This window comes from Neovison vison, chromosome 1 (assembly GCF_020171115.1).
Source record: "Neovison vison isolate M4711 chromosome 1, ASM_NN_V1, whole genome shotgun sequence".
Taxonomy (NCBI): Eukaryota; Metazoa; Chordata; class Mammalia; order Carnivora; family Mustelidae; genus Neogale; species Neogale vison.
In genome coordinates this window covers 71,786,645-71,803,074 of record NC_058091.1, presented here as the reverse complement: position 1 = coordinate 71,803,074, position 16,430 = coordinate 71,786,645, and the positions used below count along the sequence as shown (strand labels likewise).

At 37.0% G+C, this 16,430-nt stretch overlaps 1 protein-coding gene and 1 pseudogene across 2 annotated transcripts in view; one reads left to right on the top strand and one right to left on the bottom strand.

Moving 5' to 3' along the window:
• The window catches only part of LAMA2 (laminin subunit alpha 2), a 491,254-nt gene that overhangs the window by 86,419 nt on the left and 388,405 nt on the right, over positions 1 to 16,430 (top strand). For both annotated transcript variants that reach the window (XM_044249160.1, XM_044249149.1), the window contains exon 4: positions 15,396 to 15,575. In XM_044249160.1, coding sequence (XP_044105095.1) covers positions 15,396 to 15,575 — 180 coding nt within the window. The remainder of the gene's footprint in view (positions 1 to 15,395; positions 15,576 to 16,430) is intronic.
• LOC122906788 lies at positions 14,175 to 14,706 on the bottom strand (annotated as a pseudogene).

Sequence of the window (16,430 nt, the reverse complement as noted above, 5' to 3'; positions counted from 1 at the left end):
CCTAATCTCCCACAGATGGGTATCCTTCTTAGCATTTCCAGAATCATCTTTCCATTGTAGGAGGGAACCTTGCCACCACTGCTTACATTGTCTGAGGCTGTCCAGGTGGGTAATAGGTAATTTCTATAAAGGGTGCAACACATCCTGCTTAGCAGAGATACACAGAACCATCTGTATTATTTTTTCTTACTTTCTCAAGAGTAACAACAATGGGCCTTAATGGTTTTTCCTATGTGCTAGGCATTTTTCTCTTCAGGTTTTATGGATTATCTCTTTTAATTCACCAAACAGCATGTGAAGTTAGTGTTTGCCTTTTACATAGGAAACAGAGACACAGAGATGACAGTGCCTAAATTCATAAAAGTAGTTAGTAACAGAGCCAGAATTTGAATCCAGGTCATCTGTCCCCAACATTAAAGTCTTAAACTGTAATTATCTATCTGAAAACACACAGAGACACACATATATACATACACAATTGTGTGTGCCAAGCATCAGGCACAAGCTTAGCCAAAATTAGGAAAACATACATGTACAGACATCCTTACCATCTTATAAACAGACTCATTGGTACTCAGATTTAAAAACCCACTGAAATAAAAATCCCCCAGTTATGGAAAGAAGAAATTTTGTTCTGCAAAAAAAAATATTAATTTTTTTGTTTATTATTTTACTCTTTGTGCAATGAAAAATCAGAGGGGAAACCTGTAGTTTCCTCTTACAAAGCTAAACTAGAGGGCATAAAAACACATGATTTCACTTGAAAGCCTAGAAACTTGACCAACCATGGATGTACAATTTCACTCTAAAGGTAAAATGAAATGAAGCAGGACAAGAGCTTAAGAGAGAGACAGAGAAGGAGTGAGAGAGGGAGAGGGAGGGAGTGAGAGGAACAGAGAAGTTAAGGTATGGATGGGGAAGAAGACAACAAAAAATTAATAACGTGAAAGCAAAAGGAAGATGAGAGAGGAAGGTGGCAAAGAAGGGAGCAGTTAGAGAGTGAGCCTGCCCCTAAATTGGTGAGAGTAGGGAGGGGATAGGCAGGTGTCCAAGGGTGAAGGCACGTGGGCAGCCACCACAGGGAGTCCAGTTTGCAGACATATTTGTGAGGGATGTTAGAAATACAGGTAGCCTAGGGGACATGCTCAATCCTGAGAACCTTGTATCTATGTTCAGACTCTTCTCTTAAATATTAGTGTGACTCCATAATCTAAAGTTGTTTCTATCTTGTTGTTTGAAGTAGCACCTTTCAGAACGATAATCTAGTTGAGGTCATCAGTGATCACCCCAGAATGCTGCTTTTTTATGGGAGAAAAAAATCGAAATAATGTATTTATACACCTTTTCATTTATGTACTTGCAACACACACACACACACACACACAGACACACATACAATTGCTCTCTGAGAAACCCTTGAGTCAGAGAATAAGAATGGAGGAGAGAGACTGAATTTCTTTGTCAAGCACGCATCTAGGTTTTGTTCCAATCTAATGACACAGGATCTGGCGCAGTATTTAGACTTCCCGGTCCAAGATTTTATTTTAATTTTAAACAAGTGTTCCCACACGAGGTCTGAGTACAAAACAGGAAAATGTTGCTTAAGTTTTCCTTTGTGCTCTTATTATATGTCTTTCAAGTGTACTGATTGTTCTGTCCTACCAATGTGGGTCACCGTACTCTCAGTTGCTTTTTTTTTTTTTTTTTTCTGTCTGGGACTTTCTCTGAGAGCTCGCCACAATAAATAAAAGCATGTTAGTTTCACAGATATTTGTTTTTGTTAGTAACATGTTATTTTCCCTTTCTTCCTATAATCTGAGGTTTCAGTCTTTCCTACTTAGTAGATTTTACTATAAACTATAAACTAATTATTTTGCACACCAGTCCATGGTTTTTTACTTACTCAAATACTTAAATACTAAACCTGTCAAACCAATTTCATTTATTATGATGTTAGTAAGACCTTGGGGATTGTTAGTTCTTTTCTGGATAATTGATGCTTGAGACTTCAGCTCTCAGACATGTTCTGGTTCTGGTTTTGAGCTTTGCATCTGTTTACCAGGAGGATCTCTCTTGCTATGGTTCAACGCCAGGGGATGTTAACGAGGTCTAAGACTGGCCTTAGCTTAGTGACCCTTTGTCCTTAGGCGAATTCAGGAGGTGGGGCCTCCAATCTGGTGATGGGTCCAATCTGGTGGTGGTGGGTCCTGAGTGGGGCCCTGGAGCATGGTTCACAGTCTACCTCAGAAAGTCCAGAGTGGATAAAACTACTAGGATAAAATGGATCCAAATTTATAAAGAAAAGCCAAGAGCTGGGGAAATCAAACAGTAGAGATAATTCCAGAGTCCAAGAGGACAAAAAAGAGAAAATGTAATTAGGATCCTTGTGTCAGTCACAGATCGGACCAGAATGGAAGAAAAAGAAAATAAGAGAATGGAGAGAGGTGCATGGAAAAGTTCTGTCTGCAGTGGTGAGCGTCTTGTTGCTAGGAGTCTGCAAACAGTGGCTCGATGGCTGGCTGTTATTTCTTCAACAAGTGCTCACACAGCCCCTACTCTGTGCCATGTTTGAGCTATGGAGTTCCACCAACAGTGTTAGACTGGAACTGGAACAAAGCCTAGCTATATGAAGTTAGCCCTACTCATTAGAAGGTTCATATCTGTTTTATCTTCTTAAAGAGATAATAATAACATCAACTTCAAAAACAGCTGTTGCAAGCTTTAAGTGACTTACTACTCTATGAGTTGGTATACACAGATCACGGGCAAGAGTGTCCGTATTCAGTAAGGACAGAGTGATAACTATTATTTTTGTGCAAGGTACTATATATTGCAAAGACATTTCTGAAATAGCTATGAACTTGGAACAGATGATTAATGAAACTATTCTCTTAGTCTCTCTTGGGTTGAGCCACACCCCAAACAAAATTTGGAGCAAAGCAAATGTTAGAGGAAAGTTAGAGAACTTTCCTTCTGGTGACTTTCCCTTATGGCCTGCTCTGAAGTGACTCCTCTTAGATTCTTTCCTGGCTATGAATTTCAGATGATGTGTGTGTCCCTATATAGTCTGTGTTTGACAGCACAAAGATTTAGTAATGGCATGTGCCTTTGATAAAATTTAAATGAGAAGCTTTCAAAAGAGACTGAGAAAACCTATTTTGACAGTTCTTCTTTTATCCTTGCAAATATTAACTATTTCAACTAGAAAAAGAAAAACACAAGTAATAAAAAATTTTTAACTTGGAGTAGTTTTAAAAGTTATTATTTGAAAAGAATTATAAATTTTTAAAATAGATGTACAATGAGCACCCCCATGTCAAGGTTCTTTCAGAGCAAACAAAAAAGGGTGGGGGGAGTTATATTTATATTTAGTAATAGTTTTCTCTCTTTGAAAATTTTGGTGACTTAGTTGTCATTATTGCTTTTATACATCATGACCAGTGGGAATGGTATCAGGATCTTTCATTCAGTTATGATGAATTATAGTTCACCCATCTGAGCATGTTTCAGATGAAGGTAACTTAAGCTCATTTTGAGAAAGTGGATTAGAGATAAATGTTTTGCTGGATTGCTTTGAGTTGCACAAAGCAAGAAGACCACCAGAAACTTTTTTTAAAAAAGGACCACACCAGTTTTGAGACTTTGAGAAAATCGAAACTCCTAAAGCAGCGACTTTGCTTCAATTTTTTATTTTTCTAAGAAAGTTTACCCTTCTATGTCCATAGGAGTCAGATGGTGCTGCAACATAAGATGTGCTGTGGATGGAAAGGATAAGTAACCGATACAACGTGAGAGAGAGAGAGATGAGAGGGAGAAACCAGTAGAGAAGCTATGCAAACCTTTGGAGTAAAAAAAATTTTTTTTTTTTTTTATTTATTTGAGAGAGAGAGACAGTGAGAGAGAGCATGAGCGAGGAGAAGGTCAGAGAGCGAAGCAGACTTCCCATGGAGCTGGGAGCCCGATGCGGGACTCGATCCCGGGACTCCAGGATCACGCCCTGAGCCGAAGGCAGTCGTCCAACCAACTGAGCCACCCAGGCGTCCCTGGAGTAAAAAATTTTAACTAGTTTCACAAGGAGAGAAAAAAATAAAAAGAGGATAAATACTCTTTGGAGAGAACTGATTTTATTATTATGCTATAACTTATTCATGACTATTGTTTTAATAGTGAAGAATTTGTTTAGATGTCATGGAATTATGAAAGCTTTTATCCCGAAATGACAAATGTAAGAAATGTAATTCTAAGAAGAAGGAGAAGGAAAAAAAAAAAAAAAGAAGAAGAAGAAACAAAAACAGTCTACGTTTTAGGGGCATTTAGAAGCAAGTAGGTGTCAAAAGTAAAATATTGTCTTACAGGAGAGTAAAAGACCGGTTAAGATTAAGTCAAGGGTAGAATAGTCAATGATACAGTCATATTTGTTAAATGGTTCATTAAGCTGACATTTCCCTGTATTGAAATAGGTTAGTTGAGGAAGTTAAAGTCACACACAGTCCTTGACATTTTATATATTAGAATATTACTTTTCAAGTAGCTCAGTGGTCATTAACCATGGAGAGTTGTTGTTTTGCTTAGGTTTGTAAAACGTGAAACTTATAATGGTATGGGCTACTTATTAAGGACCTTCCAAACTAACTCACTGCAATGTTCTATGCATGGAAAAAGTGTTTGCACTTCTTTTAAGTAAAAACATTGAGATACCTGAAGGGATGCACACCTTTATACAAGTATATCCTATTATTTTTCTCTTCAGTGATGGCTCTACTAGTATCTTAAATAATTGTCCATTGACTTATCCAAATATTAGAGCTACAGAGACACTCATATGTCTTTTTAGGTACTTGGACTATTGCAGCTCTAGTGAGATTTATTCAGTTATGGTAAGCAAAATTCACACTAGAATTCTTGATGTATATACAATAAATGGATCTTAAAATATAGGTAAAACACATACAAAATCAAATTTAAATGACATACATAACACTCAGTTTGTGACTCTTTGAGGAATTAACTCATTTCAAGTTCTATCATAGTCTCTAATATTTGGGCTTTGTTATTGATTTATTCATTCAGTAAGTAATTATTGAGAGTCTACTGTGTACTACTCACTATGTTCAAGACTGAAACTACATTGGAAATAAGACAGAGTTCCCATTCTCATTTTACTTACAGTATAGTAGCAGACACAAACAAGTAAAAAGGCAGTGATAATAGGGAAGAGTCCCGGGAGCTCAGAGAACCCACAGGAGGGGCTCCTAGACAGGACATGGAGGTGTTGGTGGAAAGTCTTCAGCTGAGACCTGAAAGGTGTGTAAAGTTCTATCTGTGTAAACAGGGAGCAATGAGGAGACAGAAAAGGAGCTTGGAAAAGGAGCCCAGAGATGAGATAGACCATGGCACAGAAGGCGAAGTGAAAATGACTCAGTGATTTGGTATTTAGTAAGTAGCCAATAAGTATTTTCAAATAAATGACTAAGTGAATGAATGAGAAATACTGAAGTATGAAGAGGCAGACCAGAGACAAAGCTTTGTAAGCATATGTTATAAGCCTTCAAAGTACTTCATTTTCTGGATGCACAAATGAGCAATGTTTGAATTAATAAAAATAATCATAAAAGTGCCAGCTCTTAGTTGGAGCAAATAACAAAATGTGGAGTAAAGGAAACTGGAAAGAGGACTTCAATAAACTGTGTCTGATAGAACTAGAAAAAAATGGACTGGAAAAACATTGATTCCATAATGCCCCATTTCCTCATTAAGTCTCTAAAGATTCTTGATAGGAAAGTCTCTAGTCTGAAATGTTTGAATGTTTTATTAATTTGTATTATAAATGATATATTATGCCTCATAATTATCTAAAGTATTTTTATTAGCTAGGCTTTAATTTTCATATGTCATATATTTTCATATTTTTGAGACTTTAAAAATAATGCATTGATTTGAAAAGGCTTTAAAAAGTTGCAGTGAAACTTTTTGATAAGGTAAGCAAGGTTATATGTAAGTAATGAATCAATAAATTCTATACCTGAAATCAATTTTATCATATGTCAACTAACTAGAGTTTAAGTAAAAACTTAAAGAAAGATAAGGAAGGGTATTTTTAAGTATCTATTCAGTACTGTATAATAAAACCAAACAATTTGTAAAGATGATTATACAGTTTAGTAAAAAAAAAGTTTCTACTAGAAACAAGGTACCGTGTAACTTTGAATTCTTATTGATTGTTACTGCATGTCTGTGGAGTTTAAGGAATTTATGATTTTAAGATAGTTTATTGTTTTTCATGTACTCTTTGTAAATAATAGTACATCAGCTTTATAAGTTGGACACTGAGATAGCCAGATACAATTTGCACACACCAGTGGATAAGGTCTACCTTGGTCTGGCTAACAAAATTGAGTTAAGTAGATCTTAAGTTTAAATACTTTGTCTTGGGGCGCCTGGGTGGCTCAGTGGTTAAATCCTCTGCCTTCGGTTCAGGTCATGATCTCAGGGTCCTGGGATCGAGCCCCACATCGGGCTCTCTGCTCAGCGGGGAACCTGCTTCCTCCTCTCTCTCTGCCTGCCTCTCTGCCTACTTGTGATCTCTGCCTGTCAAATAAATAAATAAAATCTTTAAAAAAAAAAAAAAAAAAAAAAAAAAATAATAAATAAATAAATAAATAAATACATTGTCTTATGATTCGGAAAAAGCACTTATGTATTTTCCTCAGCTGAGAATAATAATCTGTCAAAATGAAATTTTGGTGTAATAGAGAATAAAGTTAACTAATGTTTAACTAATATTAAAAAATGTAGTAGACTTAGGTATAAGGAAATCATGGATCAAAGCAGTTAATTTCCTAATTTTCTCTAAATCAACTTAGCTCAAAATGCTTCGGCAGAACATGATACAAAGGATTACTGACTTTAATTTCATTTTGTGGAAATAGCGTACTCAAAGATTTATTCATCTGATGTGAGAAAAATCTGACCATTTTATGAAATTGCTTTTTAGGTAGAAAGCTAGTTGAATTTGCTAAATATTTAGGATTTATGTAAGTTTCATGAATTCAGAAATTTTTACTTAGCACTTATTTTTTGCTAGATACTCTCCTATATGCTGGGGATTATATCAATTAACAAGATTCCTGAATTCTTGGGATTTATGATCCAAAGAATGGAGAGAAATAATCATTATGATAAATAGGCAAAGCATAATCATGGTGAGTTAGAGAAAAGTACTAAGGAGAACATTGAAGCAGGTAGGAGGAATAGTACAAGTCAGGCAGAAGTTTGCACTGTAATTAGATAGTCACTGAAAGACCCACCAAGAAGACCTCATTGAAGCAAGGTTAGAAAGAGATGAGAAACCAAGCGTTGCAGTACTGGGGAAGAGAACATTCCAGGCAAGTGAACGAACCCCTTGAGAGAAAATCCTGTCTGGAATGTTCTAGCCAAGATGGCAGTCTGGCCAGAGCAATGTGAATAGAGAAACAGCAGGAAAAGAGCTCTCGAAGTTAATGTTTTCTTTGGCACTGTTTCAGGGTGGAAATGGCATCGAGGTAATTTAGGATCTCATAGTTCATTGCAAAAATTTTGGCTTTTATTGGTTGTGAAATAGAAAGGCATTGGAAAGTTTTAAGGAAAAGAATGATGTGAGCAGAATTATATTTTCAAAGGTGTTTTCAGAAAGCTCCCTGAAATGGATGCTGACCTCAAGAATCTGCAAGACAGTTGTTGGGGCACCAGGTGAAGAGGCGTCACTGAAAGCTTTTGCTCCTGTTCAGGAAATGATGACTTATGTGCAGTCTGCTAATGATGAATGTGATTATGGCATGGGGCTCAAGTTGGGAATGGACCTTCTTTGTGGTGGTTCACACTATTTGCAGTTAGTTGCTGGCCAGCTTTTGCTTCTAGCATGTGATCTGTTGAAGAGGAAACTCTGCCGAAATTGCTAGAGATCATCTGGCAAACAGCAGTGAAGAGAATACAGACCAACTTTGCAGCATAGTGCGAGCTGGCTCTGGTGCACAGTATTTTACATCATTAATATTAAACTTGTGATTTTTGTTTTTAGACAATACAGGGAATAAGTCAATGGAAACATTTACTAAAGACTAAAGACTAAAAAACAAAAAAAACCACAAAAACAAAAAAACAAACCTCAGCTGCAATGGCTGCAAATACACTGTATAGAAATAAGAGTGGTGGTAGGGAAAACTGCTGGGAAGTTACCGTGGTGCCTGGGGCGGCGGGGATGGGGGAAGGTGATGAATGTTTATTCCAATATGGTTTTAGGGAAGGTGGTAAGAAGCGTTTGGATGCTGGATATATTTTGAGGGTAAAGCCAAGAGGATTTAGACAAATTGGTTGCCCAAAGACAGAAAACAAAAGCAGTGAAACAGGACTGCAACTTGGAGTCCTGAGTAGAGGAAAGGATGAATTTTTTTTTCTTTTCTTTTAATTTAGATTAAATTAGCCAACATACGGTAAATACATCATCAGTTTTTGGTGTAGGGCTCAGTGATACATTAGTTGCATGTAACACCCAGGGCTCATCACATCACATGCTCTCCTTAATGACCATCACCCAGTTTCCCTATACCTCCACCACCTCCCTTTCCGCAACCCTCCATTTTTCTCCCAGAGTCCAGAGTCTCTCATGGTTTGTCTTTCTCTCTGATTTCTTCCCATTCAGTTTTCCTTCCCTTCCCCTATGATCCTCTATGCTATTCCTTATCTTTTCTTTTTAATTTAAATTCAATTAGCCAACATACAGTAAATCATTAGTCTCAGATATAGAATTCAGTAATTCATCAGTTGTATGTAACACCCAGTGCTCATCTCATCACATGCCTTCTTAATGCCCATCATGCCATGACCCCCTGCCCCCACTCATCTTCCCTCCAGCAGCCATCAGATAGTTTTCCTATAGTTGAGTCTCGTATGGCTTGTCTCTCTCTCTGAAGACTTCCCATTCCGTTTTCCCTCCTTTCCCCTCTGATCCTCTGCCCTGTTTCTTATATTCAGTGAGGTTAGGAAGATTGTGGGGATGAAGATCACCAACTCAGTTTGAGATACCTATTTGGCAGCCACATCAGTATACTGGATTCTGCATTCTGACCTTTAGAGGAGAGGTTAGGCCAGGAGATACAGGTGTGGGAGACATCAGTATAGATGGTCTGTATGTATGTATGTATGTATTTTTGACATGGGTGTGTTTTACTTTCATTAATCATAAAAAGTTATAGATGGTATTTACTTCGGTGAGTTTTGATGGGATCTACTTACTAAGTGATGGGATCTCACTTACTAAGTGAGTACGTGTGGGTAGGACAAGAAAAAAAGGCCAAAAACTCGATACTGTGAAGCTCCAATATTAGAAAGTCAGAGAGGAAAGGAGGGAGGTAGTAAGCAGTGAGGGAGAGTGAGAAAGGCAGCCGGAGGGATAGGAAGACCAGGACAGCGTGGTGTCCTGGAAATCATGGGAGTAACCCATTGTTTTAAATGCTACAAACAGATCAGGTATGGTGAAGACTGAAAATCGATCACTTGGGGGTTTCTCTTGACCACCCAGAGCCAGAATCAGAGCCTTTACTCTGCACTGGAAACACAGTGACGAATTATTGCACTATCTCCTTTTCCTAAGATTCACACAGCTCACCCCCTTTCTCCAAATATATGCTTTTTTTTCTCACCGGATAAAATAAAAGTGATTAGGCTCCCTTTTCCAAGTTAATAAAATCTTACCCTCCATCTCTAAAACATTACACACACACACACACACACACACACACACATATATACATATATATATATATATATACTTTTTTAAAATTCTGGAGGTTTTTCTTTAATTAGTTTTTTAAACAATTATATTGGATGATTGAGAATTCTGCAGCAAGGTACTTTGCTTTTTTAAAATTTAATTAATTTATTTTTTATTGTGTAATGTTAGTCACCATACTGTATACCACTAGTTTTTGATGTAGTGTTCCATAATTCAATTTTTACATATAACACAAGTGCTCCAAGCAATCTGTGCCCTCCTTAATTCCCGTCACCAGGCTCACCCATTCCCCCCACCCCCTTCTCTTCTAAAACTCTCCATTTATTTCCTGGAGTCTGTAGTCTCTTATGGTTCCTCTCCCATTCTGATTCCCCCCTTTGTGTTTCCCCTCTTCTAGTGTCCTCCATGCTATTCCTTATGCTCCACAAATAAGTAAAACCATATGATATTTGACTTTCTCTGTTTGACTTATCTCGCTCAGCATAATCTCATCCAGTCCCATCCAAGTTGATACAAAAATTGGGTATTCATCCTTTCTGATGGCTGAGTAATAGTCCATTGTGTATCCATACATCTGTTGAGGGGCAGATCTAAATCTAAAGCAGATGCAGTAATATAAATAGAGAAACATAATAATAAGGGACAATTATCCATACTAGAAAATTGTTTATTTGCTGTGAAAACTATTTTTAAGTTGTATTCTAATCATGAAAATAAAAGCACCATAGAGGCACAGAGATCTGATCCATCTGCAAAGGAGATGTGATTTAAATAGTATGCTTACAACTAATAAAAGCAGAATTATTTGGATGGGTAGAGTATAATATTGATTTAGACATTTGGTTATTAAAAAGATATTTCTCATGAGTTTTTACTTTCTTTTTATTTATCTGTGAGAACTAATTTCAAAGAAGAGTGCAATTTTAAAATCTAAAAAGCCGGCTGTTAATCAGGCTAATATTTTCAGCTGGAATGAATTCCTTTGACAGCATGAACATATACTCTCCAACATGTCTGTAATGAAAATCATTTCAGAAGACATCACACCACCACAGACTTCCCACGGCCTCTCAGCAAGGCAGCGGTGGTCTTAAGGACTGACACTTTTCATCTTTTTGAAGAGAGACACCCTCCAGTTGTTACCCTCCCCCAGGAGATCAGGAAGTATGTAAAGCTGTCCCGTGGACTTGGAATTACATAGCAAAGTGCCAGTGGACATAACCTATCTAATATTAGAATTTATTTTGAAGGAGAGTGGGAAAAATGACGGAAGAAGGCTGCACACAACATGGCCAAACAGCTGGTTTTATATTCCAGAAACAGCTTGGGACTAACTCTACTCACAAGATCTCTTGGCAGAAGAAATTGATGAAAATACCAAAGCTGTGAGGAGAAGTGTTCTTTTGCTGAATCCTTTATGTCACTATCATAGGGTGAATAGGTTTATTAATCTAAATGAGAACACGTGCATAATTTTTAAAGTTCCTGTATGTTTAAATGAGGAACTTACTGATTCCATGTACAGTACAGATATGGCTCCCACAGCATCCACACCAAATAAAACCTTAATAATTTTCAGAAACATGAATCCTGACATGTGATGATGTTTTCCTTTCTTCCAAATAGCACTTTCGGAAGCAATGAAGGGAGAGCTTGATAAGATACAAAAGTAAGCATTAATCCAAGGGCATGGGCGATTTCCTGGATGCCAGAATCTCTAAAGGGAACTCATTTTAATTGCTTCATCCATCTATTTGTTCTATCTTTGCATTTAATTGATACATTCTTAAGTAATAGAGACAACTTAATTTTAAACCTATTTCTGGCTCACCTGCTAGATACCAGAACTGTGGAATATGCAAGACCTACTTAAGTCTTCTAGAATTTCCTACATTAGAGGGAGGGTATTTGGTATAGTGAGATTCAGTGTTTTAGAATACTTTGCCTTCTATCCTTCTCAAATGTGTTAAGTGAATTTATTCTCTACTAAATATCCAAGGTAGACTCAGTTAGCTGGAACATTTCATATTTTTATCCTGAACCATTTTGAATTTATTCTTTGTGGCATCAGAATTAGTTTCTCGTCTCAGAGTTTGCTATATTTATTTTTCTAGTGATTCGGTAGTTTATTGGCAGTCAGTTTGTAAAATCTCTCAGGGATTATCTAAATGCAGGATGTTAGGAATGGAAACACATATCATTGCCTCTCCTGTCAAAAAACATAATTAACACACATGATTTATCGTCTTGAAAAAGTAGATGAGAATTCCATTGGGTGACCTCAAGTCACAGTTGTTCAGTGTTGGTACAGACTGTGGTGTTCTGGGACAGTCCTCAGCCGAGCACACATTCTTCTCTGGTATTCCTGTCTCTTTAGCCTCCTGTAAGTGTGTGTGTCTGATTGTGTGTGTGCGTGTGTGAATCTGTCTCTCTCTCTCTTTCTCCGTGTATATGTTTTCTGCCTAAAACCTGCCAGTTTCAAGGTTTTTTTTTAAGCATTTTGGTTTATCACATAGGGAGTACTTCATTTACCAAGGAGAGAAAAAGTAAAAATACTATATTTCTTCCTTTGAGTATATCAAGAGTTTCCTCATTCCTTTTTATCATGCACATAATTCATTATATAGATGTATAATTTATTTAATCAGTCATGCATTATTGACAGATATTAGATTGTTTCTAGTCTTTTGCTATTACCAAAAAATCCCATCGGATTATATATAATATATGTAGGATGTTTCCCAGAAGTAGAATTTCTAGGTCAAAATTCTAGGCATTGGTAATGTTGATAGCTTTGCTGAGTTCACCTTCCTAATGGTTTGTGCCACTCATGCCTGTGCATGTCTGAGAATGCCTGGATCTCCTAAGTCTTGCCCTAAGGGAATATTACAAGTATTTTGAGGTTTTGACAGCATTACAAAATGAAAAAAGTTTATTACTGTATTTTAAATGAGCAGTTGTGGAGCTCCTGGTGGCTCGGTTGGTTAAGTGTCTGCCTTCGGCTCAGGTCACGATCCCAGAGTCCTGGGATGGAGCCCTGAGTCAGGCTTCCTGCTCAGGGAGGAGTCTGCTTCTCCCTCTCCCTCTGCCCACCTCCCAACTCATGCTCGCTTGCTCTCTCTCAAATAAAATCTTTAAAAAAACTTAAATGAGGGACGCCTGGGTGGCGCAGTTGGTTGGACGACTGCCTCCGGCTCAGGGCGTGATCCTGGAGTCCCGGGATCGAGTCCCACATCAGGCTCCCAGCTCCATGGGGAGTCTGCTTCTCTCTCTGACCTTCTCCTCGCTCATGCTCTCTCTCACTATCTCTCTCTCAAATAAATTAAAAAAAAAACAAAAAACAAAAAACAAACTTAAATGAGCAGGCCTATTATTATGAGTGAGGTTCACTGTCTTATTGGAAGCTTAACAGCCACTAAGGAGTAGTCCCTTTATATTTTCTGTGTTTTTGTGTTAGTTGCTGGTTTTTTTTTTTTGCTGTTGTTGATTTATAGGAACTCTTCAGGTATTAGGAAAATAATTTCTTTATCTATAATAGAAGTACTTTTGATTCTATCAACTTTCCCTCATCAGAAATTCTCTGTTCTCATGAGATAACTGTGAGAGAATATGGGCTTTGTGCATCTCGAGAGGGTAGTTCTTTGCTAATTTCTCCATTTTTTACATGATTAGTTTTTTTTTGATTTGTGATTGTTTTTAATTATCTTAAGCCTTATCACATAATTTACAAATTTGTGCTGATGATGTATCTCCCATTTTAACCCTTGTAACGAGTTGGCAAAATAACCATTACCAATCATACATATATGGTATTTCCACAGTTGTCTCTCTGAATAGCTATTTAGAAGACAATCCTGAATTATAACTTAGTCTGACTTAGTAGATAATTCACAAGACATGTCTGCTGTTATATCCTGTCACACTGAATTTTAAAAGCATCTGACCTTAGATATCTATAAAATGAGAAGTGTTAAATACTCTTTATTTAATATTATACATAAACCACACTAAAATGCCTTTCATTAAGCAAAAGGCAACATTTTAATGCAGGAAATTTTAATTAAATTGGCATAGTTAAGAAAAAAAAATAGTGGACACTGCCAGCTTTTCTTCAACCCTTGCCTTTAACAGGCTAATGAACACAACGTGAAACACAGCTCAGTCTTGCTGGTTCTGAGACAGTGAAGGGACTTCCTCAGTATTTAAATATATTAATATAACCAGTTATATAAATCTAAATATAAAACCAATCTCCTATAAGTTTAGAGATGGCATTTACCACCTCTGTGAAAAGCTGAATATTACTAATCAATTCCGATCATATTTTTAAAAGGGGAAAACTGACAGCACTTGCTGAACCAGAATTACTACCAAAGTTCAAAAAGCTGATCATATTCATTTAACCACAAGCCAACCTTATTTAAATCAGGACTGTCCAAAAGAAATATTCTATCGGCCATTCATGATCTGAATTCTGGTGTATGAGATCAATTGAACACATAAAAAAAAGTCATGAAACATTTTTGTTTTGCAATAAATAAGGCAATGGCCAATTATTACTCCTTAGTAGCTTTTTTTGAGATAAGCTATCAAGTCTGCTCTTTCCCCTGTCTTCTTAATGCCAGCGAAGATCATTTTTGTCCCAGGGATGTACTTCTTGGGATTCTCCAAATACTCCATCAGTGTCTCCTCTCCCCAGGTGATGCCTTTATTCTTGTTGGCATCCGTGTAAGAAAATCCAGGGGCCTGACCGGTCTTTCAGCCAGATAAACCATGGAGATTTGGCCCAGTCTTGTTCTTGCCTCCCTTTTCCACGGTATGGCACTGGGCACACTTCTGAACAAAAATCTTCTTGCCCTTCTCAACATCACCCATTTTTAAATCGCTCTTTCCTAGCGCGCGAAACGAAGGTGTCCGCTCACAAACCGGACGTCCTGCTTTCTCTACATGATTAGATTTTTATTTCTTCTGGTGTTAATTGTGCTAAATTATCCTCCTGAAAAATTTACCTTTCAATTCAGGTTTCAATGCACTTTCATAGAGTATATTTTTTCATAGAATATGTTGAATCTTTGGTAATTTTTTTGTCTTCTTTCTCTCACTGTGATTGTGGATTTGTCTAGTTTTCTTCTATGTGTCAATTTTTGCTATATATGTTTAAGGCTGTGTAATTAGATACTTTCAGCCTTAGAAGTACTTTAATTTCCTGTATTATCTGAAATTTTGTAACTTATTCAAAAACCAAGTTTTCTGGTTTCCCACTATATACCAGATTCTTAAATAATTTTAGGGCATAACATTTTTCAGAAAAAGAAAGACTGACCTAGGATTTTATGGAAATCCTAGCAAAATCAAGTAGAGGCAATGCCTTAGAACAAAAGAATATAGGGAATTGCAGTATGTAGAGAATGCCTAAAATATAAACAAATGACTTGCTTATACATCTATTAGAAAATCCATAAACTTCCTTAATTACTTCACTATATTCCAGTGAGTAAATATCAACCAGCATGTGCCTAATTGGGAGGCATGAAGCTTAATTTTATTTTCCCAAGAAAAATCAGAAAAAGCCAGATATTTCATTTTTGGTAACCTTAATTGTTAAATTGTTTCCCGTATTGTGTAGATTCACATCTCTTTGATCAATGGGAGACCAAGTGCTGATGACCCCTCTCCTGAACTGTTAGAATTTACCTCTGCTCGCTACATTCGCCTGCGATTTCAGAGGATCCGGACCTTGAATGCTGATTTGATGATGTTTGCCCACAAAGACCCAAGAGAAATTGACCCGATTGTCACCCGAAGGGTAAGTTATGATGAATCCTATTGCGGCCTGTAAGTGATATTGGTAATTGTTAAGTAACATTTAAAAGTCCCTTTCAGTGATTCGTAGGAGTGGCTGTTGCCAGACACCTATTGAGCATAACCTCCCTTTGTTCAAAGTCAACCTCTGCCCTTTTCCGATATGGAGCATTTCTCAAACTTTTTAACACTTCTAAACTTTAATTTCCTTATTTGTAAAATGAGCATGACAGTACCTAGTTCATCATCTTATTTTTGATGACCGAGTTTGTTATTGTCACTTGAGGGGATCTGAACTCCTATCACAATTGGCACTGGGGGGTTACTACAGGAGGTGCTATGACTTTGAAATATTTTTGACCACAGTCTTTACTAAGAAATGTATTTTCTTTCATAACTCAGTACACACATATGCACATACACATCTCAGTATGTCTTACACTTTAATGTGAATAGAATTAGCTGGTCATATTGTGGAAATGAACATTCTGACTTGGTAGGTCTAGGGCAGACTTGTAAAACAGTAATTCTAACAAGTTTTAGGTGATGTAAGTGTTGCTGTTCTGTGAACCATTTTGCCCAATCAAATAATTTAACTTTATGTTTCATTAATGAATTGCAACCCATAATTTTAAAAAGTGCTACTGTGGGGGGAAACCAATCATGTACCCTATTTTATTGTCTTTTATAAATAGGAGATCAGGGGGAAGAAAGGTGATGGCATCCCTTTTAATAGATCTTTGAAAACAGGAGCTAAATGCTGTTTTCCAGGGTTAACCTAAAATTTGTGGATTATGCCATAGGTGGGCTGATCACCTGGGACAAAAATGATATTTACCACTGAAATGGTTATTTGGAT